Source organism: Fragaria vesca, linkage group LG7, assembly GCF_000184155.1.
Source record: "Fragaria vesca subsp. vesca linkage group LG7, FraVesHawaii_1.0, whole genome shotgun sequence".
In the NCBI taxonomy this organism is placed as follows: Eukaryota; Viridiplantae; Streptophyta; class Magnoliopsida; order Rosales; family Rosaceae; genus Fragaria; species Fragaria vesca.
Window position 1 is genome coordinate 2485420 of NC_020497.1, and position 23031 is coordinate 2508450.

General features: G+C 37.8%; 3 protein-coding genes across 3 annotated transcripts; 1 reads left to right on the forward strand and 2 right to left on the reverse strand.

Annotated features, from left to right (window-relative positions):
• The first annotated feature begins 11326 nt into the window (after window positions 1-11326).
• Window positions 11327-13979, forward strand: LOC101313051 (actin-7-like). Its single transcript, XM_004306544.1, has 5 exons — window positions 11327-11467; window positions 12289-12359; window positions 12448-12841; window positions 12927-13540; window positions 13649-13979. Exons 2-5 carry the CDS (start codon window positions 12300-12302, stop codon window positions 13712-13714), a joined length of 1134 nt encoding a protein of 377 aa, XP_004306592.1. The 5' UTR covers window positions 11327-11467; window positions 12289-12299; the 3' UTR covers window positions 13715-13979.
• A 607-nt stretch (window positions 13980-14586) lies between these two features.
• On the reverse strand, window positions 14587-15550 carry LOC101313344 (REF/SRPP-like protein At3g05500-like). Its single transcript, XM_004306545.1, has one exon. The coding sequence runs from the start codon at window positions 15462-15464 to the stop codon at window positions 14700-14702; it is 765 nt and encodes a 254-aa protein (XP_004306593.1). The 5' UTR covers window positions 15465-15550; the 3' UTR covers window positions 14587-14699.
• A 570-nt stretch (window positions 15551-16120) lies between these two features.
• Window positions 16121-20409, reverse strand: LOC101313636 (nifU-like protein 4, mitochondrial-like). Its single transcript, XM_004306546.1, has 6 exons — window positions 20095-20409; window positions 19800-19961; window positions 18118-18293; window positions 17477-17580; window positions 17273-17384; window positions 16121-16396 (listed from the first exon to the last, which is right to left on the reverse strand). The coding sequence occupies exons 1-6, from the start codon at window positions 20282-20284 to the stop codon at window positions 16331-16333; spliced, it is 810 nt and encodes a 269-aa protein (XP_004306594.1). The 5' UTR covers window positions 20285-20409; the 3' UTR covers window positions 16121-16330.
• Window positions 20410-23031: the final 2622 nt, after the last annotated feature.

A 23031-nucleotide genomic window follows, 5' to 3' on the forward strand; every position in this document is an offset into this window, starting at 1 on the left:
GAATAACAAAAATGGTTTATGTGATTACTTATGATCGTAATGAAATTATATGTACGTAGTTTCACAGATCTTGCATGAGCCCCAGTGAGGATATATAGTACGGCTTGCCGCCATTTTTACTCTAGCTAGCTAGCTAGAACACCAACTTCTAATCTAAGCTTATTCCATGATACAATATATTACAGTTGAGATTTGAATCCAGTGATTCATAGAGTGTTAACTTTTCCCCACCGGCCAGTCCACCACCCCACAAAATTTTAGTGTTTGGACTTGATTAAAAAGTTCCAAGTATGGATGTTTATAACTAAATTAGGGCTAAATTAACGTGTAAAAGAGTGAAAGTTTGGGAGGTTAATTTTGAGGTGGAAATAAAGGAAGATAGAGCTAAAAGTATGATCATATATATAAATATATATATATATATATTTTGATTTTAAAAGAAAATGAGATCGAGAATTTTATTAGAAAAAAAAAAAAAGAATTGAGTCGATCGATCATTAAGGTTATCCTAATTACCACCATGGGATAAAACGACCTAAACTCATATGTTCACTCAAATACCATTCCCTTAATTTTGAATCTAATTAAACTTATGCCCCTTATTCACTTGTTGTCTTTTTTTTTTTTAATTCAAGATTGCGGTATCTCAAGGGCTTCCTAGGCCTAAAGACTAATCCATTGGGGACCCGGACAGCCAACAGGGCATTGCATTTTGACAGTGTCATGATTCAAATATAGGTTGGGAAGCACACCCAACTAAACAAGAACCACTAAACTACTTTGCGATGGTTCTTCAATTTCAATTGTTGCTCTTAGATCAATGTCCAAAACATAAACAGGTCTGAACTCTAGTGGCTCGATATATGATAATATGTTGGGAGATGAATATTACACTGGAATTATGGAGAAATGGTCAACGACTAATTTATTTTGAATAGCTTACTTTGATAAGCAAGATTTTGGGTTGGTCGTGCTGACTCGTTTGTCATAATATTGCAAAATGGAATGATCTTTGTAGTTTAATATATAATCAGATTCTCATAATAGAGCGCACTACCAATCAGGAAAACGTGGTACTCACCGTCACTGTGATCTTAAATCCTCCCAATATCTCATCGTACTTATCACCATTTGGCATTTGCAAATGTCTCGCTCACCATTTGTCACCGATACAACATTCATCCAAATTTTCTGATTTTTAAATAGTGGTCGGGTGAGACTATCACTCCGAGGTCGGGAGCAACATGGGTATGTCCCCATAGGGTGTTTTTCACTTGCGGAAGATCGAACCAGTGACCTCTTATTACCAAAAGTATCACTGTAACATTCGCCCAACAAACAGACCCAGCATACATGCTTACCACTGGACCAAACCCCATGGGTACATTCATCCAAATTTTCGCTTCAAATTTAACGGTGTTCTATGGAATAATGTGATTATATATATATATATATAAGTTCATCGATAAAGTGCAGATTTGCAAACACAACTAAAATCAAGAAACGTAGATATATGTTCTGCAGAATCATTCAACCCCTTAAAGAGTTAAACGATGCGATAATTTTAATTACAAGTTCATATGCACGGTCTGCTCCATAACAGGTTCTGAGTTTTATTGAAACTATATATATATATAGCTAGCCCTGAAGATATTGAAGCTTATTACTTATATCCATGAAAATCTATATAACAGCACTCGATCGATCGTTAGCAAACAAATTTCATAAGTACATATATTAATCAAAGAAATCAACTACAGATTCACGTACGTATCAATACGTACATCAATAAGAATCAACTTTTTAAAACACTAATATCTAGTACACAATTATGCAATACTATGAAGAGGCAGAGCAGGAGATAAGATACGGAGAGGGTCCCTGCGGATCTTACCCTTTTGCTTTCAACCTGCAATGAAATCAAGAATGATCTTTTGGCCATGCAAGTAGCTAGATTGTAATCTCAAAGGGGTTTAATTTAGTGCAAGCTAGGTCTTCACTTTGTGGCTCCTAACTAAAGCAAACATTAGTAAAATTATCTGCTACTTAATTCATGTATAATTACAAGTTGCACCTACTTTAAAGTGTCATTATATTAGAATTAACAGATAGGTAATGGAACTTTTGGCCAACAACTTGGTTATCTAGCCAACTTAATTTCGTGATCGGGGAAATGGACACACGAAAGGTTAGTGTACATCGGTCTCTCGCAATTTCCAAACTCATATAATCGATCGAGGAGGGAGTACGTTTTGAAGTACTCTAGGAAAAGAAAAGGCTCGAGTCTTTGCAATCCCATATATTTTTGATCGAAGTCATCAGGATAGAATCGGGCGTAGTCGATCATGTCTCACCATTGTATCGGATGTTAAGTTTTTCTACATCATGAGTCAAACATATATTGATCGTATGAGTCTTCGATCTGTAGGTGTCGAGTTTTTTATTGTACCACAATTGCGTACTTAATTGACAACTGACAAGGATCATACGTACCTGCTTAAATGTGAGCGTACAAGTTTTTCTAATACATAGTTTATTGTTGCTAGCTTATTAAATTTTGGTATATCTGATTTTTTTTATAAGCCAGGTAGATTGTAGCTATTTCGCTATTGATTTAATGATATGAACTATTAATTTAATGATGTGATCATTGTTGCATCAGACAACGTAATTTGTAATTATTTTCACTAAAACACCTCATAGACTCAAACTAAGGCAGGTAACCTAGTTATCTAAGCCAATCTAGTTGATATTTCATCTTTTGATTAATTCCCATGTATGAAAGTATTTTATCGCTTCGGGCTCTTCTGATCTACTCTTTTCATGAAATCATTTTACTTCGCTAATGAAAAGTTTACAAATCTACAAATCTGTCTCCTCTAATGTCTCATATACAGTTGTCCCTGCGTGTTCTATATATACTGGTGCAACGAATCGGTGGTCTAACAGTTACCAATTTTGGTTAAATAAGAAATAAAGTACCATGCTAGCTTATGTGTTGGGAATTTAGGATATTGTAAACTTAAGACACAATACAATATATAGCTGCCAAATAGAGAGGAGGGGATACTTTTTTTTTAAAAAAAATTTTTATTAAATAACTCACACACCCTACATATGTCAATGAGGTTTGAACTCATGATCTCAAAGTTGTTAGTTAACACCTTAACCAACCAGGCCACGGCTCACCGACAAGAGAAGGGGATACTTGTTTGTGCTTTGCTTTTAATTTCTATATATGCTTCTGTCGTTTTAGAGTAGGAAGCGATCAAATTAAGATAGGCTAAGCTTAAAGGACATGTGTATTGGGTTTTGTGTTCTCCTACTACAGGTACCACTACTACTTGGATCAATCTATATCGATCTTTTTCTTCGAATGAAGTTTGGATCTATATCTTGGTGGGTTGGATTTCACTAGGTTTGTTGTTGTTGCTCTTGGGGACCCAGAAAGAAAGAGATAAGTGTATTTATCTCCTCCTTCACTTTAATCTTGTTAACAGATCGAATTTGTGGCATGTGCCTAGTGCTGATTGAGAGCATTCATCCATGGAGGTTTTTTTTTTCAATCATTTCAATTGAATGGGGAAAAAAGTGTCAAGAAAGGGTCCTCTACCTTTGCATTCTAATAAAGTTGAATTTAGATACCGCTCCATATTAAGTGTTCTAGCTCCAACTCACACATTCTCTTTTAAAAAGCCTAACCAATCTCTACTTTTATAGATAGTGAGCACATGTAATTGTTAGAACTAGCACATGCAATTGTTTGTTTGGTTATCTTGTAAAGAAAACAAAATCAAATCAAAACAGTCGTTTAAAGATTATTATGATCACTAGCTATGAACGACCAACAATATTAATTTGTGTAGGTTTATATATATATGCTTTCTAATTAGGAATGTGAAGGCAGAAGTCCGATCATATATGATCATGAGTCTATGTTTATGGATTTGATTTTTCACAAAATCGAATAATGCCCTTTCGTTTTTCACATATATGCAATTACATAACTGATATCTAGCTAGTGACGTAATAATAATTAAAATCATGAAACTAGTGCTCTTTATTACAAGATGCGAATGAGGTTGCATGGAAGTTAATTTGGAACTTAAACTAGTAATATGGATATTTAACTACTTCTTTCTTTTTTTAGAAGGTCTTTAATTACTCTACTTACTAGTATGATGCTGATATTAACATAGGACTCGATCATTAGTTTTTATGAATTCAGAACAAGTTATATATGTAACATGAACTGATAGATTCGTTAATGCCAATAATCTTCCTACTTCTTCGGTGTGGCGCGCATAATCTTCTGCCTTTTTCTGCTTCTTCAACCTTCCTTTTTGATGAACTTCTTTTTGATGAACTTGGTGGAGCTAGGCTAGGCTAGGCTGCGTGAGACTGTACGTGCGTGTGTCGTTCTGTGATCCGAATCGATTATAGTACGAAAAGTTACCATATTAGGAAAGAGAAAAACACCAAAAATCAGGCTCCAAAATCATCTAAAACCTAAAACCAGGATCGGAGCATTAATTATATATATGGGATCACTGCAGCTGATACCAAACTTAAGAAAGACAAAAAAAATATCCATTCAAGCCCTTCTTAATTCTGCCCGTTTTGCAATGATTTTGACGCAAAATAAAACTCGAACTAATCTTCACATCTCTTAATTTCCAACATCTTCCTATACGACTGCAAATCCCACTATACAAATTAACCTCGAGTCCTTGACGGGTATGTTTGCTGTGCAGCACGGCATATCATACATATACTAATAGAGGGTGGATTGCATGTGCTTTGCACGGGGCTGATATTAAGAAGTTGTCTCCGGAAAGAAGGCTACATACCAGAACTTTCTACATCAGAGATTGGCGTAATGCATGTACGTATAGAAAACATCCAATATTAGTTAAGAGCCTCTACTTTTGGATAACTGTTTTGTTTTTTCATTACAGGTATATGAGTGGTTGAGACTATAATGAAAGCATAACAAAACTCTAGATTCTAGAAGATAGACCTATCCAACATCCACAACATTTCAGATCCTTTTGAAACAAAAGATTGAGTACTAGTAGATGTAACTGCATCGATCAAGACAGAGAAAATATGAATATTAATAAAAAAAAAAAAGAAGGTTAAAAGAAATGAAGTATGAGTATGAGGATTGAGGATCAAGGAAGGTCGACAAATAAAACAGACACACACTATGGGCTTCGATGTTGGGATTGAAAATAATTGAAGTTTGAATCGTGTATGCACCCAAACAACTAGTCAGTGCACCCAGCACACTATCATGTCCAAGTCCAACGTAGTATCTGGGCATGCCTCACTTTTTCTTGTTCTCCGTCTTTTCTGGCCTTTTGATCACAAAGAATTTAGGGTACAACAGAGCAAGTAACAAAGGAATTTCTGAATGAGGTCATTCATTTTAATTCTACTACATTAGTGACTGGCAAATACCTAACCAGCTGGTAGTTTGTCATCCTTCGTAGTCAGTAGAGTTAAAGTATTTTGAATTTTGGTTTCAAGTCTCATATGGTAAGTGATGCTTTCGTTTTAATTTCTTCTTTTGTCTCTCTTCTTATTTCATCGATCACTACGAATGGTGCAAGTAACACGAGGACCTGTCAAAGAGATCATTCAGCCCCTTGAGAAGAATTTACCAAATTACAGAAAGCTAGTTAAGCTTCTAGTTTCCTGCATGTATGGGGCAATCACTGAGCTGATGAACGGTGACGGCCGCTTTTTTCTTTTTCTTTTTCTTTTTATGCACATTCTTCGTTCATAACTTCATATACTTGCAGTGCATGATTATAAGTAAAAGCAATGAGAGAATTAATGGAAATATTAATGCTTTAGTACTGGGTAGCTGAAGAGTATTTTATATGGGTTGGCTGTTAGTAATAGAGAAGCAGAGGCCTAAAGACTTCATGTGGATAGTTAAATTTCTGAGCCACAAATCCAATCCAAGTTACAGTATCATCAAGTCCTTTAAGAAAATGGGATCGGAGTTTAGGGTAAGCAAGTTTGGTGGTCCAGAAATGGGTAACTGAAGAGTAAAGGTAAAGCTTACAGATAGGTCCAGTTTAATTTGTAGGTTATTCAGTGATTCATTTCGTAGCTGTGTTTCAATTATGGCTGAACTTCCACCACTAGTAGTTAGTCCTTCTTTGATTGGGAAAGCTGTGGCTTGTACTTCTGAGATGGTTGAATGGTGGATTATACACGCTGACATATATATTGAATGACAGCGTGCGTGCTCATCAAACTTGGCATGTATTGATCTATTCTGATGCATTTTCATCTCAATCAGCACTCAACAGGCTAGGCTGGAGTCTGGAGATGGTCAAGACTTTGCTCTGCATATGCAAGCTATATATTCACAAAGACAAATGTGACTTCATAGTGTAGATTGTAGATTGTGCAAATTAAAGTGCAGTGCATGCAGGTTCTAGCATTCAACATTGAGAAATATATATTTTTTTCCTTAAGTTTATAGGGGTTTAGGTCACCCTAGCTAATATGAAGTCAAAAACTACAACTTCTTTATGTTACTCTAAATGTAAGTACAGACATATATATAGGCATTACCGTACACGGTACACCACACTCATTACTCATTAGGCTTTAGTACATGACTAGTATGTAGGAAAACGTACATATATACATACGGTTTCTAACAGACTTGTAGTACCATTCAGTCATTCGAATTGATAAAACTTTTGGGAGATGCTAGGTTGCGGTTTAATAACACTTGTAGGTACGCCATGCGATAATCTACCTTTAGATGAGGATGATCCGGAAACAAAGCGCACGATATTGGGTGCGCTGTGAACCCTAATGTCGTCAGCTCCTCTGATGGCACCAATGTTATTCATGGGATCGGGCTCTGCTTCAAGCTCAAGGGTGCAATTGCATGAGAACTTCATAACATGTTTCTATGTTGCTAGATCGGGGATGCTATTCAACTCTTCAGTACTAGCTAAGAGAGTTGCAGGGCTCGTTGATGAAAGAGACAACATCACGCCATCGTCCGGCAAGTGATTGTCCGTGCATGAACTGCCAGCCTTTGATACGTCGGTTATGCCTTTGTTTGGGCAATGCAAAGACAGGGGTATGAAAGAGCGACCGAGCATTCCCCAAAGAAGGTGCATTCAATTTAACAGTGGGCAAGCGTACTGTTCAACTAGAGCTGTCATCTCTTGGCTTTGTTCCATTGGAAACAAGTGATCTGTTAAGATGTGAATCCCACACCGGAGTCCAATGTTCACGTGACGACCACACGAACTCCACGTCACCCAAATATTGTCCGCGTGTATGGCTTGAAATCTTTTCACACGTGCGGAGGCGTGTTAATATATAAATCTTATAGCGAGAAAATGGGACATTATCTATGAGTTTATAAGTGTTGGGCCGCTCCATCTATTACCAATTGGTTTTGGATGCGAACCCCAGACTACTTCATCATGATATCAAAACGGGTTACCCATGTGGCCACGTCCACGTATGAATGTCTAACGACCACACAAACTCCACGTCACCCAAATGTTGTCCGTGTGTATGGCTTGAAAATTCGTCACACGTACTGTGACGTACAAGGGCGTGTTGAGATATGGATCCCAGATTGGGAAAATAAGACTTTACCTATGAGTTTATAAGGGTTTGGGCCACTCCATCAATTACCGATTGAGTTTTGGATGTGAACCCCAAATTACTTTATCATGATCGAGTTAAAAATAACCGTTTACTTAGTACCGACCTCATTATGAGAATCTGTGCATCCATTCAAATACTACCATAGTAAAATGGCTAGAGTCATTAGAATTGCAAGATTCAACAAATATACTATTCTTTCAATAAAATTATATGAAAACCAAACAACATTTTAAAACAAAATCAACAATTGATATCTCAAGTTTCAATCCATCTAATCTCGCAACAGTTTTTTTTTTTTTTTTTTTTTAAAATTATCTAACAACGTTTGTTATCCCAAGTCGTTTTTACATAGAACTGAGATTTTTTTTTTTGAAATAACGGAAATAAATCTATTGATGATAATCACACTACCGTACTATGTTGAGCATGGATAAGTCCTAAGACAACTCGATTACAAGGCCATGCTCAGTTATTCAATACTACATTCCTAAGAAAATAAAAACATATCCAAAACAGTTAATATTTGAAGAAATAGACACTACAATTAAAAAAAAATAGCTTACACAGCTAATCAAAGGTACACCTACATATTTGTAAGGCTTAAAGACCGAATGGTATACATGTCCACCGATATATAGGGTAATTTTCTCCATTGAAGTTGTGTAAGGGTCTTCTCCTCCCTAACCTTAAGGGATTGTGGTATCCAGCCCCAAACGGACTCACAGAATCCCATCAAAGATGTCCGCCCAAGTCAAGGAGAGGTGGGAAAGTGGCAAAGACCCAAAAGGCTCAACCATGCCCACTGCCCTCATTCATGAGCCCTGACCAGTTCTTGCCGGAACCTTAACAAGGCCACCTGAGTTGGTAGCACACCCACTTAGGGCCAGTTTGGCTGTGCGTTTTGAGGCTAATTTCTGCTTTTTTTTCACCGTTATCACATTTCTATATGTTTGGTAAACTTTTAATTTAGCGTTTTTTTTTCCAATTGCGTCCTGAAACCGCAAAAATAGAAAGCAAGTGCTAACATGCTTTTTTTGATCGGCGTTCGCTGAACGCGAAGAGGGAAGCTGCCCCTTTAATGACTTTCTCAACATCCCTAAAACACCCTCATTGGATTTCCTAAGTGATGCATCATGTCCCTTTCATCTAGATATATCTTTCTTCTCCTCTGTTCTTCTTCTCTGAGTATTAATTCTTCATTCTCCATGGACTTAAGGTGACTAAAATTCTGCTAGGTAATCTTGGGTATCAGAGTCACATGGCTAATCTAATATATGATTAATTGCCCACTCAATTTTTTCTTTTTTGTTCTTCCCCTCACAGCCTCACCTTTTCAAGTTCCAAACTTTTTATAGTTTAATTTTGGGTATGTTTATCTTTATTTAGTTTAATCTTTCTGCAATCGTATCACAACCATCACCTATTTGCTTAAATATTGTTGGTCAGATTCTGGGCTTTTTACTTATGTAATTTGATTCAATTTCTATTTTGATCTTACTGAGTCTTGTAATTTGTATTTCTGTGATTCGGTTCTTGTTTTCCTGTCGAATTCATATCTATACGTTCATTCATACCGAGTCTCGCAAACAAGGCATGCAAATTTTTCTACATCAGACGTAGTTGCTACTAAGTTCTAATGCGTTTGATATTCATATTCATTGTAGTGCTGAAGAATTTGGGGTAGTTTGACATGACTGTATGAGTGTAGTAATACAGTCACAATATTGCTCATTTGACATGAGATCTATCATGCATAAGATTTACGTTCTGGGAATAAAGTAGAGGTTTTTCTGAGAATGAAAGCAAAGGTTAATGGGACTGGTTTTAGTCTTTGTGTCTATACTGGTCATTATACAAAATTACCCTAGTTTTGCAATGGGTTACCAAACATCTCACTATACGTTTTTTTATCAAAAAAGTTAGAAAAGACTAATTTAACAAACACTTAATGGATTAATTTAATCATAGATTATTTTTACAGCTGTGATTTTTTACAACTGATTATTTAGATTTCAATATCAAACTGGGCCTTAGTCTGGCAGCCTGCTTAGGCGCAAGGCGCAACCCCACAATAGCCATCCCGACCTTTTAAGGTTTGCTAATGTGGGTGCTGCAATAGGGCCGAATCTGAGATTTAGGGAGTTCTAAGCAAAAATAAAAAAATTGGGGTCTCCTTTACTTAAAATTAAACATTCAAACCCTATTGTCAATCGAAAGGGAAAGCTCACTGCTCACATAATAATCAGCAAAACAAACATGTTTCAAATTTTGAACAATAATACAAACCTATTTAAGATTTTGAGTAATTGCACCTATTTAGTTATACAATTTTCTATAGTATTAACTATAAAATTGTGATAAGCCCATATATTTATCTTAAAGAAAATGCGCGTGACTTTTGTCCGAATCGAGCTCGGCTCAAAGACGACTCAGGCTGAATAGGTGAGATTACTAGGAGATTTTGGGATTGTGGGCATATACAGAGATTGAGAATGGTGGTAAAGGCTGAAATGGGGAACCTTGCTAGAGGCAAGATCCGATCTGATGCACAAAAGCTAGGCGTGGCCTAGCTTTTGACGACGACGGTGGAAGGAACACGCAATGACATTGTTGATAGAGATTGGGTGCACAGATCAGTTGTTAGGCCCAACTCCATTTGGGTTCACAAACCAATTCAGAGGCCCAACTGGGTGGCCAACCCAACTACTTGGACTTGGGCTTAGTTTTGGGCAAATCTGATTGGCTCTAGCTTTTTTGGGTTTCGCATTTGGGATCCAAGTGACGTTATCCATCAAACTATGGTTTGGTTTGACACCATCATAGCTAAGATTACTAGTGATAACATGTTGAGTGTGCTCTTCTCTAGCACTCCTCCAAGCCATGATCCAAATGACAAGGATAAAAGGTAGTGTTGCTTCTGTGTTTGGTGTGTGAGCATGTAGACCAGGAAGATTAGCTATATCTAGATGGTTTGTATGTTGTTAGGAATACTGTAATTAAGCACCTCGGTTCTAACAATATGTTTTCCTAATATCTTTTTGTGTCTAGTATCTCTGCTATGCTCACTTATAAGTGAGCTTCAGTTTTAAATGTAATGGTTCAGTATAATTATTGAGGTTATCATACGTAGCATTCTGGCGTCCGATGCTTTCATTCTGTTCAAAAAAAAAAAATTGGTTGATTTAACAGTATGGACGAGACAGGTGATTTGAAATTCGAAGAAAATTGGTGGCAAAGTCGCGTGTGTTTTAGTGCAAACCCCAAACACCCACCGTTACTCGCGATGAATAATTGTCACGGTCACGGACAAACAGACCAATACAATACTCGAGATTCTCAAATGTGACGCGAACCGTGGGACCCTCCCCAAGCCGACTTGGCACTGATCATCCTGGCCCACAGATCAGACGGCTGAGATTGACTCCCGCATAAACATCCATAACATGGAAAAGGCTGTCAGCCAGGTCACTCTATCTTTTCTGGTGGCCGAAATGATTCCTCCTCAGTCCTCACACACTAATTTTAATTCCTTTTTATTTTTCAATTTCAAAAAATAAGAAAAATAATTATTCGAAAAATAAATAAATGAAATTGTAAATTTGGCCCGAATTTCATGTGCATTTCGAAACCCCCGGCTATATATATAGGCCACTCTTGTTTCAAGCTCACCCTAATTCTGCTCCACTTTCGAGTCCACTTATCGTAGCCGTGAGGTCAGAGACAGCCAAGCCTTCGTCAGCAGAGGTCGGCTTGGTCCTTCTTCATCGCCGTCCAAGTCTCCGATCGTCTTCTTCTTCCTCTTTTCAAGGTAATCGGAGCGGATCTGTGTGCTTCTTTTCTGTTTATGCATCTTTTCTGTTGTTGAATTCTGCTAGAGTTTGAAGTTTCTGGTTTGAATTTGAGAGCGGAGAAGTATATGTGTTTGATCTGGAAGATTTTGTGATGATTCTGAGTGTGTGTGTGGTGCTTGGAGTTAGATCTGGAATTAGGTTTCAATTTTATTGACCGATCGGTCTATTTGAATTAGATTTTGGAGTTTTGGATGTGTTGAGATTGTTTGATTGTCTGATCTGGTTTTAGCTTGTTTGGATCTAATGCTTTGGATCTGGTTTATCAGTAAATGATTTAGATCTGCTGCTTTCTTTTTTGAACAGCTGTGGATTATTTTTAGCGCTTGCTTACTGTTGGGCGAAGCATTTGAACTCTGATATCTGATATGTTTAGATTTGAACTCATGCAAAGCGATTTGTATTAATTTTGAAAGCAAAGTAGGATGAGATGGATGGTTCGGTGAAATATAGGAAGTAAGCTGATAGAAAGAGAATGCTGAGTTTTGATGATTCATCGCTTTAGTTTAAATCTTTATTGAATCACTGAGTGATAAAATGATTTGAATGATGGGGCCTTAGACAGGTGCTACCTGCATGTGTTTTCAAATTGAATTTAATTAGAATGAAAGTTGTTTGGTTAGAAAGTGATATATCAGAGTGATTTGCTGTTAAAATTTAAGAAGTGGAACGCTGAATGTTCATTTGATTACTGAACAAAGTGCCCAGTTCTGGCAAATGTATGGCATTAAAAAGGAAATTTGTTTCTGTTGCACTAATTTTTTTCATGTCCTTGCTTCAGGTTTGTAAAATATGGCTGATACCGAGGACATTCAGCCACTCGTGTGCGACAATGGAACTGGAATGGTGAAGGTAATTGTTCATTTCTCGTTCCCATTTGTGTTTTTATATCACCCTTGCCACTGTTTGTCAGCATTTTGATTCGACAATGGTTTTGTAGGCTGGTTTTGCTGGTGATGATGCTCCCAGGGCTGTTTTTCCTAGTATTGTTGGTCGGCCACGACATACTGGTGTCATGGTTGGTATGGGGCAGAAAGATGCCTATGTGGGTGATGAGGCACAGTCTAAAAGAGGTATTCTTACCTTGAAATATCCCATTGAGCATGGTATAGTAAGCAACTGGGATGACATGGAGAAGATCTGGCATCACACTTTCTACAATGAGCTTCGTGTTGCTCCTGAAGAGCACCCAGTTCTTCTTACTGAGGCTCCTCTTAACCCCAAGGCCAACAGAGAAAAGATGACCCAGATCATGTTTGAGACCTTCAATGTGCCTGCTATGTACGTTGCCATCCAGGCCGTTCTCTCTCTGTATGCCAGTGGTCGTACAACTGGTTAGTATGACTATTTCTGTGGTTTGAGTCTTAATGTTCCTATCATCAAATTATTCTGGCATTGAATGGGCTCTTCTTTTTACAGGTATCGTGCTCGACTCTGGTGATGGTGTGAGTCACACCGTGCCTATCTATGAAGGTTATGCCCTCCCCCATGCCATCCTTCGTCTGGACCTTGCTGGACGTGACCTCACAGATTCTTTGATGAAGATTCTCACTGAAAGAGGGTACATGTTCACCACCACTGCTGAACGGGAAATTGTCCGTGACATGAAGGAGAAGCTTGCATATGTTGCCCTTGACTACGAACAAGAACTTGAGACCTCCAAGAGCAGCTCCTCAGTTGAGAAGAACTATGAGCTTCCCGACGGCCAAGTCATCACGATTGGAGCTGAGAGATTCAGGTGCCCAGAAGTCCTCTTCCAACCATCTCTCATTGGAATGGAAGCTGCTGGCATTCACGAGACTACCTACAACTCCATTATGAAGTGTGATGTGGATATCAGAAAGGACTTGTATGGCAACATTGTGCTCAGTGGAGGTTCAACTATGTTCCCTGGTATTGCAGACAGGATGAGCAAGGAAATCACTGCTCTTGCTCCAAGCAGCATGAAGATTAAGGTCGTGGCTCCACCAGAGAGGAAGTACAGTGTCTGGATCGGAGGGTCCATTCTTGCTTCCCTCAGTACCTTCCAACAGGTTTGCATCAGTTCCCATAGTACAATTTTTAGATTGTATCATACAGTTTAGAATCTTTATTCATAGGTTTTGGTTATCGAGACTGACAAGATTTCTTGTGTTGTTTAGATGTGGATTTCCAAGGGAGAGTACGATGAGTCTGGTCCATCCATTGTCCACAGGAAGTGCTTCTAAGTTCTACAAATGTTTTGGTGGTGAGTTATTTTTTCAATTTAGTTGGATTTTCGTGTCAAGTGTCATGTGGAGGACGGGGTTTGTAGTGGAGAGTGATTGGGATGTTTTTTTTCCGCCCTTTTTTCTTCTTTGTTCTATATTTGAAGGTCTTTTTTCATGGGAACATTAATATTACTAGTTTTATTGTATCTGAATGGTAGTGTCAGTTTGTGGTCATAAACTGCTATGGAAATTATATTTAAATACTGGCTTGAAAGCTTGAGAGGAATTTTGCTCCTGTGCTTGCTTGCTTGTTGTATCTGTTGTTTCCCTTCCTTGATGGTTTTACTCTCTTCAATATGCCAATTGCGTGCGGGAGATGTTTTATCTAAATCCTGCTTGCTAGTTTAGAGTTTTCGTTTCTCACAAGTTGAGAACTGAAGATAAGTTTGAGATCCCTCTTCTGCTCTCAGACTTGAATCTATTAGCTTCAATCAATTGGAGATGGCATTGACATCTTTGTTATCTTGTGCATTATTAGACTATTGATTAAATACCACCCAAACCAGCTTCTGCTGTGGTGTGATGTGATTGTCTGTCGACCATAGGAAATAAAGGCATAGATTAGAACTGTGTTTCTGAGACCATACCAGTCCCTTCATACCAAAAGCGACACACTACCATTACCAAGTTCTCCATCAGCAACCCTTGTGCTACCACACCCAGTATTGAATTTATGTTTTTGTCAATGATAGACTTGGTTTGCAAGTGTAGCTTTCGACCAATCAATTACAAATTTCCACTTGCTGTTGCTTTTAGAGTAGGTCGCAAGTAATGCCATACGCAAAATCTGTGTACATCCACCATGGATGGTATTAGTGTACGCTAGATTTGATGGTGACAGATGAACCCAGGAATTTTTTAGCTTTGGAAGGGGAGACAGTGATCTGAAATTGAACACACTGCCGACTTTCAAACATCAACACTAAACGTCACGTAATATGGTTTACCCAAAACGTAGGGTAGCCATGTCCCTAAAAACAACGATACAACGCTCGTAAAAATAAAAGAGGCAGAAGAAAATGTTACAAAGGCCATAAAAAAAACCAACAATGAAGTAGCTATCACTGAACGGCTTCTGGCACATTCCTCCAAAAACCTGTGCAATTTTCTCTGTTGGAACTAAAGGCAAATAGGAGGCAACCTTGTACCCCTTCTCCACAGCGCAACTCACAGTGTGGTTGTACTTCTCCGAACAATATGCAGCGGTTGGTACAACAATTTCCGCCACCTTTGGCCCCCCAGGTAGTTCATTCAGCTTTCTCCATGCACAAACAGCACATTGCTGAGCTTTCGGTTCGTACTTGGAGTATACCGACTTAGCCATGGTTGAGCTTCTTCGCTTGATCTCTAATGCAGCAGCTCGAGCAGCATCTGGCGCTTTCTGAGCAGCGTCTGCATAGGATGATGCCAGATTGGTCACAGATTCGTCAACCTTGCCATCAAGAAAAGAGAGGAGGTCGCCAGGGAGAGCCTGGTACTTGTCATACACAGGTCCAACAACAGTTTTCACAGCTCCCTCTGCTGACTCAACGCCGGTCCTCAACGGACCGGATTTCTCTTTGGCATAACCATAAGCATTTGAGAAGCGGACCGCGGCGTGAAGTGCAGCCACTTGAACAAATTGCAGGTACTTGAGCTGCTGCTGCTGCTTCTCTTCCACCTCTTCCGCGATATGTTCTTGCTGCGTGGTTGAGTCCTCTTCAGCCATATTTCTAGCTTCTCTTTCTTTCTGTTGGAACTGAAATCGCAGATGATGAGCAATGAATGGAATGCTATGTATTTCTCGATGTGAATTGTGTTTGAGGGTTTAGGTGGAAGATGAGCCTTTTATAGGAGAAAGAGTACTTAGCTGTTAAGAATTAAGAAGCTTCGGCAGCAAACTAGCTGCCAATAGTCCGTGTTGTGAATTTCGCTAAACGAGGACGTCGGTCAATGATGCAACATTGTTGACTTGTTCAAGATGAAGTACTATCGTGCTAAGTAACAAGGACAAATACTAAAAAGAAAGGTATTAGTTCAGACCGTATTTGATACATTAATTGTATAAGTCTCGTATTTGTAAGTGGAAGGCCGTATATTGCAGAGCGTGAGCAACTATTGCTCTTCCAATTTTTTCCTTTGTGTTCTTTACAAAGTGTTAGAGTTGATCGTTTATAATGCTGCAATGCAAAGACGTAGGTACACAACAGAATGAATCACTAGCAGTCTAGCACCACATACAAAAATTGGTTACAAAATGCGAGCATCTGATGACATTCACTCCAAAACCAAGTCTGGAAACATGCATGTTTACATCAAGCGACATATAGAAGCAGGTTCAACCCAGAGTTCTTGGGGAAAGGAAAAAATGCATCAGTAGTCTTTGAACAAGGAAATTTTGATTGACCAAGTAAACCAGTCGAATTTCGCGTTATACAACTCAAAGCTCTAGATTCTTACTATTCAGTAACTCCCATGACCAATCAATAAATAAAATACAACTTTATTTGCTACTGTACAAGAATGCTACCAATCTCTCGTGAGCTCACCATTCTATCTTTAAGTTATGCCTGCTTTGAACAAAAAAATAAATCTCTACTCTACATGTCCTGTTAGTGCTGCATCTTCTTCTTCATCATGTTCTTGCTCCACACCTTTGACCTGTAAATGCAAATAGCTATCTCAGGTACTGACAATCTTGAGCGAAAGAACTCATTCCAATATGTATCCAACTTCCTTGGACAAAGTCATTTTGAATAGAATCAAAGGAAGTGATAATCTAGAGAGGTAGGCAGCAAGAAGTAAAGCTACAGGGAATGAGAGATGTTCTCTTGAGAATAAATTTGACGGACATTAAGAAATCTGAGATCATTGTAGATGAAATGGCAAAATGGAAATCTCCACAAGTATTTGGTAGCAATGTAAAACTGTTTCCTAGGCGTAATCTTTTATTAAGTTTCGAGATTCCTACTTCGGAGAATCTCATAGTTCTATTCTTTTACTATACAATTCCGGTACAGGCTGATGGGTTGGAATCCAGGATTGAGCACATTTTATTTCACTCTCCTTTAAAATTCATAACTCGACTGAGGAAAATATTCATTCTTCTAGGAGCTTATATTTTTTTGTGCAAACCGATTTAGACATGGGAAGATATTCAGCAAGGACATTCATCTGTCACCTTTTTGTTACTTCATTTAGATTTGGGTATCCGCTAATAATACTGTTATAATCTCTTACTTCTCTATTCTCAAAATTCTAGGAATGAGAGTGAAAAGGTGGATTTTCCTTAGGAGAGAAGCACATTTTGACATCTCGGTGGCCTTCTTTGATTAGTCATTCTACAGTCAATAGTATAGATCATGATTGGAAGGGAATTATGCTTTACAGTCAATAGTATTAGAAGCACAATTTCATAGATGGATAACTTACGTGTGTGTGTGTGTGTGTGTCTACTTTTAGTTTACAGACAGACCTTTCAATTCAAAAGATATGCACATATGCACATTACTGAGAATCAAAGCATGTAATTCTTACCTCAGGTACATAATGCATGAGCATGTTCTCAATGCCAGATTTCAGGGTGACTGATGAGCTTGGGCAACCACTACACGCTCCTTGCATGCTCAGTTTAACTATTCCAGTCTCTCTATAGACAGTATAAAAGTGCTAAGAGATTCAGTAAGTCTCCAATATATAAAAAGAACATCAAAATAAAAGATCAAATGACGGAAAACTTACGGATCAAATCCCCTATACTCAATATCTCCACCATCATCTTGCACTGCTGGTCTAATGCGAGTCTCCAATAATTCTTTGATCATGGCAACGACTTCTGAATCATCCTGCAACAGCCACCACAAAAACTAATAAATAGTGTTCTATAACAAGAAAACAAAATACGCCTCCGTACAAAGGGGGCCCACTATTTCAAAAGCTAGTATAGCATAATTGACGGTTAAAACACAGACACTCAGATATATTCACGACTTTCAGCAAATGATCAGGGGAACTACATTTGCATTACCAAATGGTATTTTCTTTTTGTACATTTTTCAAGAAGACTATAAGAGTAACTAAATTGGCATCTGAATGACTAAAGAGTAACAATAAAAGACTAACTAGTGGCCCTTCCAAAAGACTCTCAGATGTTATTGTAGCTAAGACTCCCAGATAGGCACAACGATGGGGTATGATAAGGTTGTGCTGAGACTAGCATTTTGAAAAGTCAAGAAGGTAAAAAAGAAACATGCTATTGGAATGAAGCTTGAGATAGATCAATAAAATAAATTTCAGAGAAAAGATATAACTCGGATCTGCTGCCTCTGTTAATTAGCATAAAAACTCAACATGCATTGACAGACATGAATTTGTAGTCATACCTCATGAATAGCTGTGTCCTTTGCTGCCCCAGCTTTTGAGTCGAGAAAGAGTGGCTCCCCAGAAGAATAAAAGTCCATGATTGCTGCAAAGATTTCTGGCTTCAAAATATCCCATGAAGTATCTTCTGATTTAGTTACAGTGACAAAATCTGATCCAAAAAACACTCGAGTGACACCTGTATTAAGGAAAACATGTGGAGTTTATAACCTCAACATACAAAATGCCATTAAAAGTTCAAGACCAAAAAGATAAAGAAAGAAAAAAATAATATTTAAGCCCAAACTGCATCAACAACAATATAAATTGATCAAGTTTTCAACTATTTGTTAAAGTATAGACAACACTAGCTGTTCTTTTGGGATCAACAGACTTGATGCAAAAACTTTTTTTTTTTGTAACCCAAATACCATTAAAGTAGGTCACACTGTTGCTGTGTATCTTTGCGTTTATTTCTATATCATTTTGACCATGTGGAGGAACATATACATGTAGTTGGTCACTACTTAAGTCTCTGTGTGTTGCGTGGGGGTGATGTGTAACCATGCCCAAGTAATCACATGATGCGATCTCTTGATGTGTAAGTAAAACAATCTTTTGCAAACTGAAGCCTAAAGATACATGTACAACAACATTAAGCAGTGTGTTTCCTCTAAAGAAAAGCACTGCTACAAATTTATTCAATTTTGCTTTATATTTATGCTTTATTCTAGCAATGAGTTCGGGAAATTATAAAGGTATGTTATTGATGGACATTTCTATTTATTAGCAAGTTAGGATAATGGACTTTTGTAATATTAACTGAAAAGTGTTAGTCAAAAGAAGACTTAGAAGATTAGAGATTGATTAACAATCCAGTGAGATGTTGAAGTCGATTAATGGAAAACAAACTTCAAATTTTCTTGAAGTTTTCTTCCAAAGAGGAGAAAGGAAAAGCGTATCCAATTTTTTCTTGAAGTTGTTTTGGTATATCTAAGGCATCTATTTTGTTTATCTATACAGTTCAGATGCAGTATTCAGAAAGAGCCTACAATCATCACCAGCGTAAATCCTGAAGCACCCCCATCACCAACTGAACCCTAAAGTCCCAAACCAGCTACTATATCTGAACCTTTCCTACGTTTTGTTTAATTTTTTTTTTTTTTTTTTTTTTGAGGAGGGAAGCACATGACCTATACAATTAAAAACAAACGATCTGACTCTGGTATCCAAACAGGCAGGGTGCAGATGGTATAATGCTCAAGAACTTCAATTTAACCTCCCTTCTCAAAAGACAAGTGTTTTCCATCTCAAAACAAACCACAATATACAGAGGGAACCATCCATCGACAGTCATACATACCCTTCTAACTCTAAGACCCTCTAATTAAGAAGTCCCCACCAGAATCAGTTATGAGCTATATCCTTTTAAGGGCCGAGGAAAGCATCTACGTGCAGATGTGCGGTTAATAAGGATGGGCAGTTACATATAGGCGTGAGCCATAATCATCAAGCATGTAAAAATATGTTCAAGCAGTCCTAATAACGTCCGTTTTTCAATCACCAGTCCAATTAAATAAAAACATAAACCGCGAGAGTATAAAACTAGATGCTCCTAAAGCTAATATCTTGGAGTACTGATCACGAAAACAGATACAATATAAGGCTACATTAGCAATAATCTCAACAACAACAACAATCTTACCATCAATTCCATAAAGGGCTTTGGCCAGTGGGGAGTTCATAGCGGACCGAGGATTCGGAAAGTCAGCACTGCCAACTTCCATAACAGGCTTATCAGGGTAAAACATAAGCGATGCAGGATTGGGTGTCGACTGTGTTTGTATAAACATGCTTCTCTTCTGCCCTGCACAAATTCAACACCAATCATAAGTAAACTACTTAAACTCAAACTAACCCATGTTTCCTTTTACCAATAATCACCCATAAACTGAATCAAAATTTGATCTTTATTCAAAGCTTTTGATTGACATACTAACCTGAGAGAAGGCCCCATTTGGTAGAAGCGAAAGGAGACGAAGAGGGGGAGATAGGGCGACCCGAAAACGACGTCGTGGATGGGAAATAGGTTCGGCGAGAGAGGTACCGGAAGGTGTTGGGTTGCTCAGAAAGGTGGAATCTTTTCTGAGATGAGAGACTTCGTCCGATCAATCTTGCTAAAGCCCTCATCTCAACCAAGCCAAGGAGTTGCTGCTTCTTTTCTTGTTCGGGTTTGTGTTTGGGAAGAAGGAAATCGGGAGATGAGAGAACAGAGGGAAGAAAAGAAGAGAACGTTGGTCGTTTTGTGCGGTTGTGTGCCCAAGTTACATTTCCCCTCTCAGCTCTATTTTTCACCAACATTTTTTCACTTTTTCACACCCGTCCTTCTAATTCTTTTTTTTTTTGAAAATAGGGTGAGGTAACAAGTCACTTTGATACGTTAGTAAGTTAGTGAGACACTCATTTTGATAGTGGTTTGCTTCGAAGTCACACAGATTGACGAACTCGAAGACATATTATTGGTCAAAAGTTGGTAAGATATAGAAGTTATAATTAGTCTTAAGAGACAAAGTTAGTTTAGTTTGTATTCGGCTTGTTATATGCAAACTGATCAGGTGTATTGAGCTGGTATGCGCATTTGAAATTTAGTAGTGTACACGCCAATACTCACACTCTTTTTTTTTTACCTAATTCGTATATAATTTGAGGACAACTCTAATGGTGTGATCTGAGGACAACTCCAATAGTGGGTGTAAAATAAAGATGAACATTAATGGGCAAATAAGAATGGTCGGCAAATTTATATCCTAAAATAAAGGTCTTAATCTCAAAATGGGATCTAAACTCTAAAACCATCAGGTTGAAATCTAATTTTTAAATATAATATTGATAACTCTTTGGTGATTTTGTAGAAATAAAAGTGGGCCTAAATGGAGAACACGACCACACGAGTTCTCTTTGAACTATCAAGTTGCACCAACCTAACGGAAGAGGCTTCGTTTTCCGACTCCGAATTTTCCACCGGAATAATGAGAATAGACAACTTGGCCGGCAAAGCCATTCAAATATGCCCTTCTCCCTCCCACATCTCTGGCTATTTCTCCTCTGCCACCAACCGTATCCAAATCCTAAGGTTTCAATCTCTTCCTACCCTTCTTCAATACCGTTGGTTTATGTTTCCTTGTTCAGAATTGAAGCAAAACTGTCGCAATTATTTTGATATTTTACATCCATATATAATTTGTATGAAAAAAGAAAATATTTGATATGGGAAACTTCATAAAGTGCTGGATTGGAAGCTTGCAATTATCTTGTGATTGTTCCTGCATTAAGTTTAATCATTGTAATGCTTACAATTACAGTTGTTCATTAGAATTACAGATGATTTGGTGCCTCTAGTTGGTTTATTGAATATTTAATTACTTGGCAGTGATGTTAGAGTTGGATTGAGTTGTGTTTGTAGATAATGTTCTTTGCTGCATTTAGAATTGTATGTAAACATGAGTATATTTCTTTCAGTTTTGGCTTTTTGTTTAGGACAAAGGAAGAGAGACCAAAGAACGAAGCAGAAGATGTTTATGAAGTTGTACCATGGGTTAGCATGAGTCCTAAGCTTGAGGAGAAAGGAAATTCTGAAAAGCGGAAAGCTACAAAGATCTCTGAGTAACGGGTATTTTCGACACTGTTTTCTCTGCGTCATGTTACGTTATGTGAATTCATGTTTCTTCACAAATTTTCATAATAAATGAGTAGAATTGCAATAATATCGATGATAGATTTTATTTTGCAGTTAACATCTCAATGATGCCTGAATAAATCAATTACCTTTTTGGTTTTTCTGCATTTCCGTGTTATTTATTAGATTGATCTCACTTTTACTCTGAACCCTTGTTTATAGGTCTATCTGAGGTTACAGTTCATCCTGGCCTTGGCACAGGAATGGTAGGTGGGCAGTTGTTTGAATACTCGAGGATCTAATCATTGTAGCTGATGGTGACATTGATGGAGGTAAAGTAACTTGGATTCCAAAAGTAGTTGCATACTTTCAATTAAGCTGCATTATGTTATTAAGTTGTACGTGTAGGTTTGGATTCTTCTTGTGCTGGTAACAAATAATGTGCTTATACTACTCTATATCTGTGTACATATGTTATGCAGTAACTCTACCACTTAGATGACTTTTGTTGAACCTTCGTTGTATGTCAAGTCAAGAACCGTATATTTATTGTTGTTATTTGGTAGTATGACATTAGAAGCATTTAGTTTAGTATTTCTAGCCAGAGAGTAGTCCTGCAGGAACACTTTAAAACACACATCCAAGTTGATTTAGTCATATAAAACTATCATTGATAGTATTTTTTATATTAATTTGACACCATCTTCATCAAGGAACTGTACCCTGGACATAGAGATAGTAATCTTACAGAAACTCCTTCAGTGGATGACATAAGACCCTACACGGAAAAAGTCACCTGACTTGATTTGGTGCTGTATAGTTATATATAACTGCTGCAACATGAAATTAGTTGTCTTTTGGAGGGAGGGGGATGTGAGAAGCATGATATGTGTACTAAAGTCTGTTGGTTGGTTTTTTGATCTTAAAACTTCAAAAACCAGTTATCTTTTTTGTAAGATAATTTCTTGCAAGTCCTATAAGAAAGTCACAACCATAGCCAATATGCACAATGTTCTAACCAAGCTCGATGAACGACTCTCTGCTCTGCTCATTTTATTTTTATTTTTTTCAATAGCTGCTCATTTTTGGGTGTTGAGGGTTGAGATAGAAGGGCAGCCTGGAAATTACCATGATTGGCCGTGACATGTCACAGGATCTTAGTTTTGTCTTGAATTAAGTATGTGGCAAACATACTGAACTGCATCCCAGATGGTATTGGTGCAATGAGATTGCTATTTGAGGTGCTGAAGGATCAAGGAAT

Bases quoted from the DNA above. Each gene is read 5' to 3' on its own strand.
- LOC101313051 (XM_004306544.1), top strand. From the start codon at position 12,300: ATGGCTGATACCGAGGACATTCAGCCACTCGTGTGCGACAATGGAACT. The intron at 12,360-12,447 runs GTAATTGTTCAT...ATGGTTTTGTAG, and splicing joins ATGGAACTGGAATGGTGAAG to GCTGGTTTTGCTGGTGATGA. The intron at 13,541-13,648 runs GTTTGCATCAGT...TGTGTTGTTTAG, and splicing joins CCCTCAGTACCTTCCAACAG to ATGTGGATTTCCAAGGGAGA.
- LOC101313344 (XM_004306545.1), bottom strand. From the start codon at position 15,464: ATGGCTGAAGAGGACTCAACCACGCAGCAAGAACATATCGCGGAAGAG.
- LOC101313636 (XM_004306546.1), bottom strand. From the start codon at position 20,284: ATGAGGGCTTTAGCAAGATTGATCGGACGAAGTCTCTCATCTCAGAAA. The intron at 19,962-20,094 runs GTTAGTATGTCA...GAATTTGTGCAG, and splicing joins CAAATGGGGCCTTCTCTCAG to GGCAGAAGAGAAGCATGTTT. The intron at 18,294-19,799 runs GTAAGATTGTTG...TCCTTAATACAG, and splicing joins AGCCCTTTATGGAATTGATG to GTGTCACTCGAGTGTTTTTT.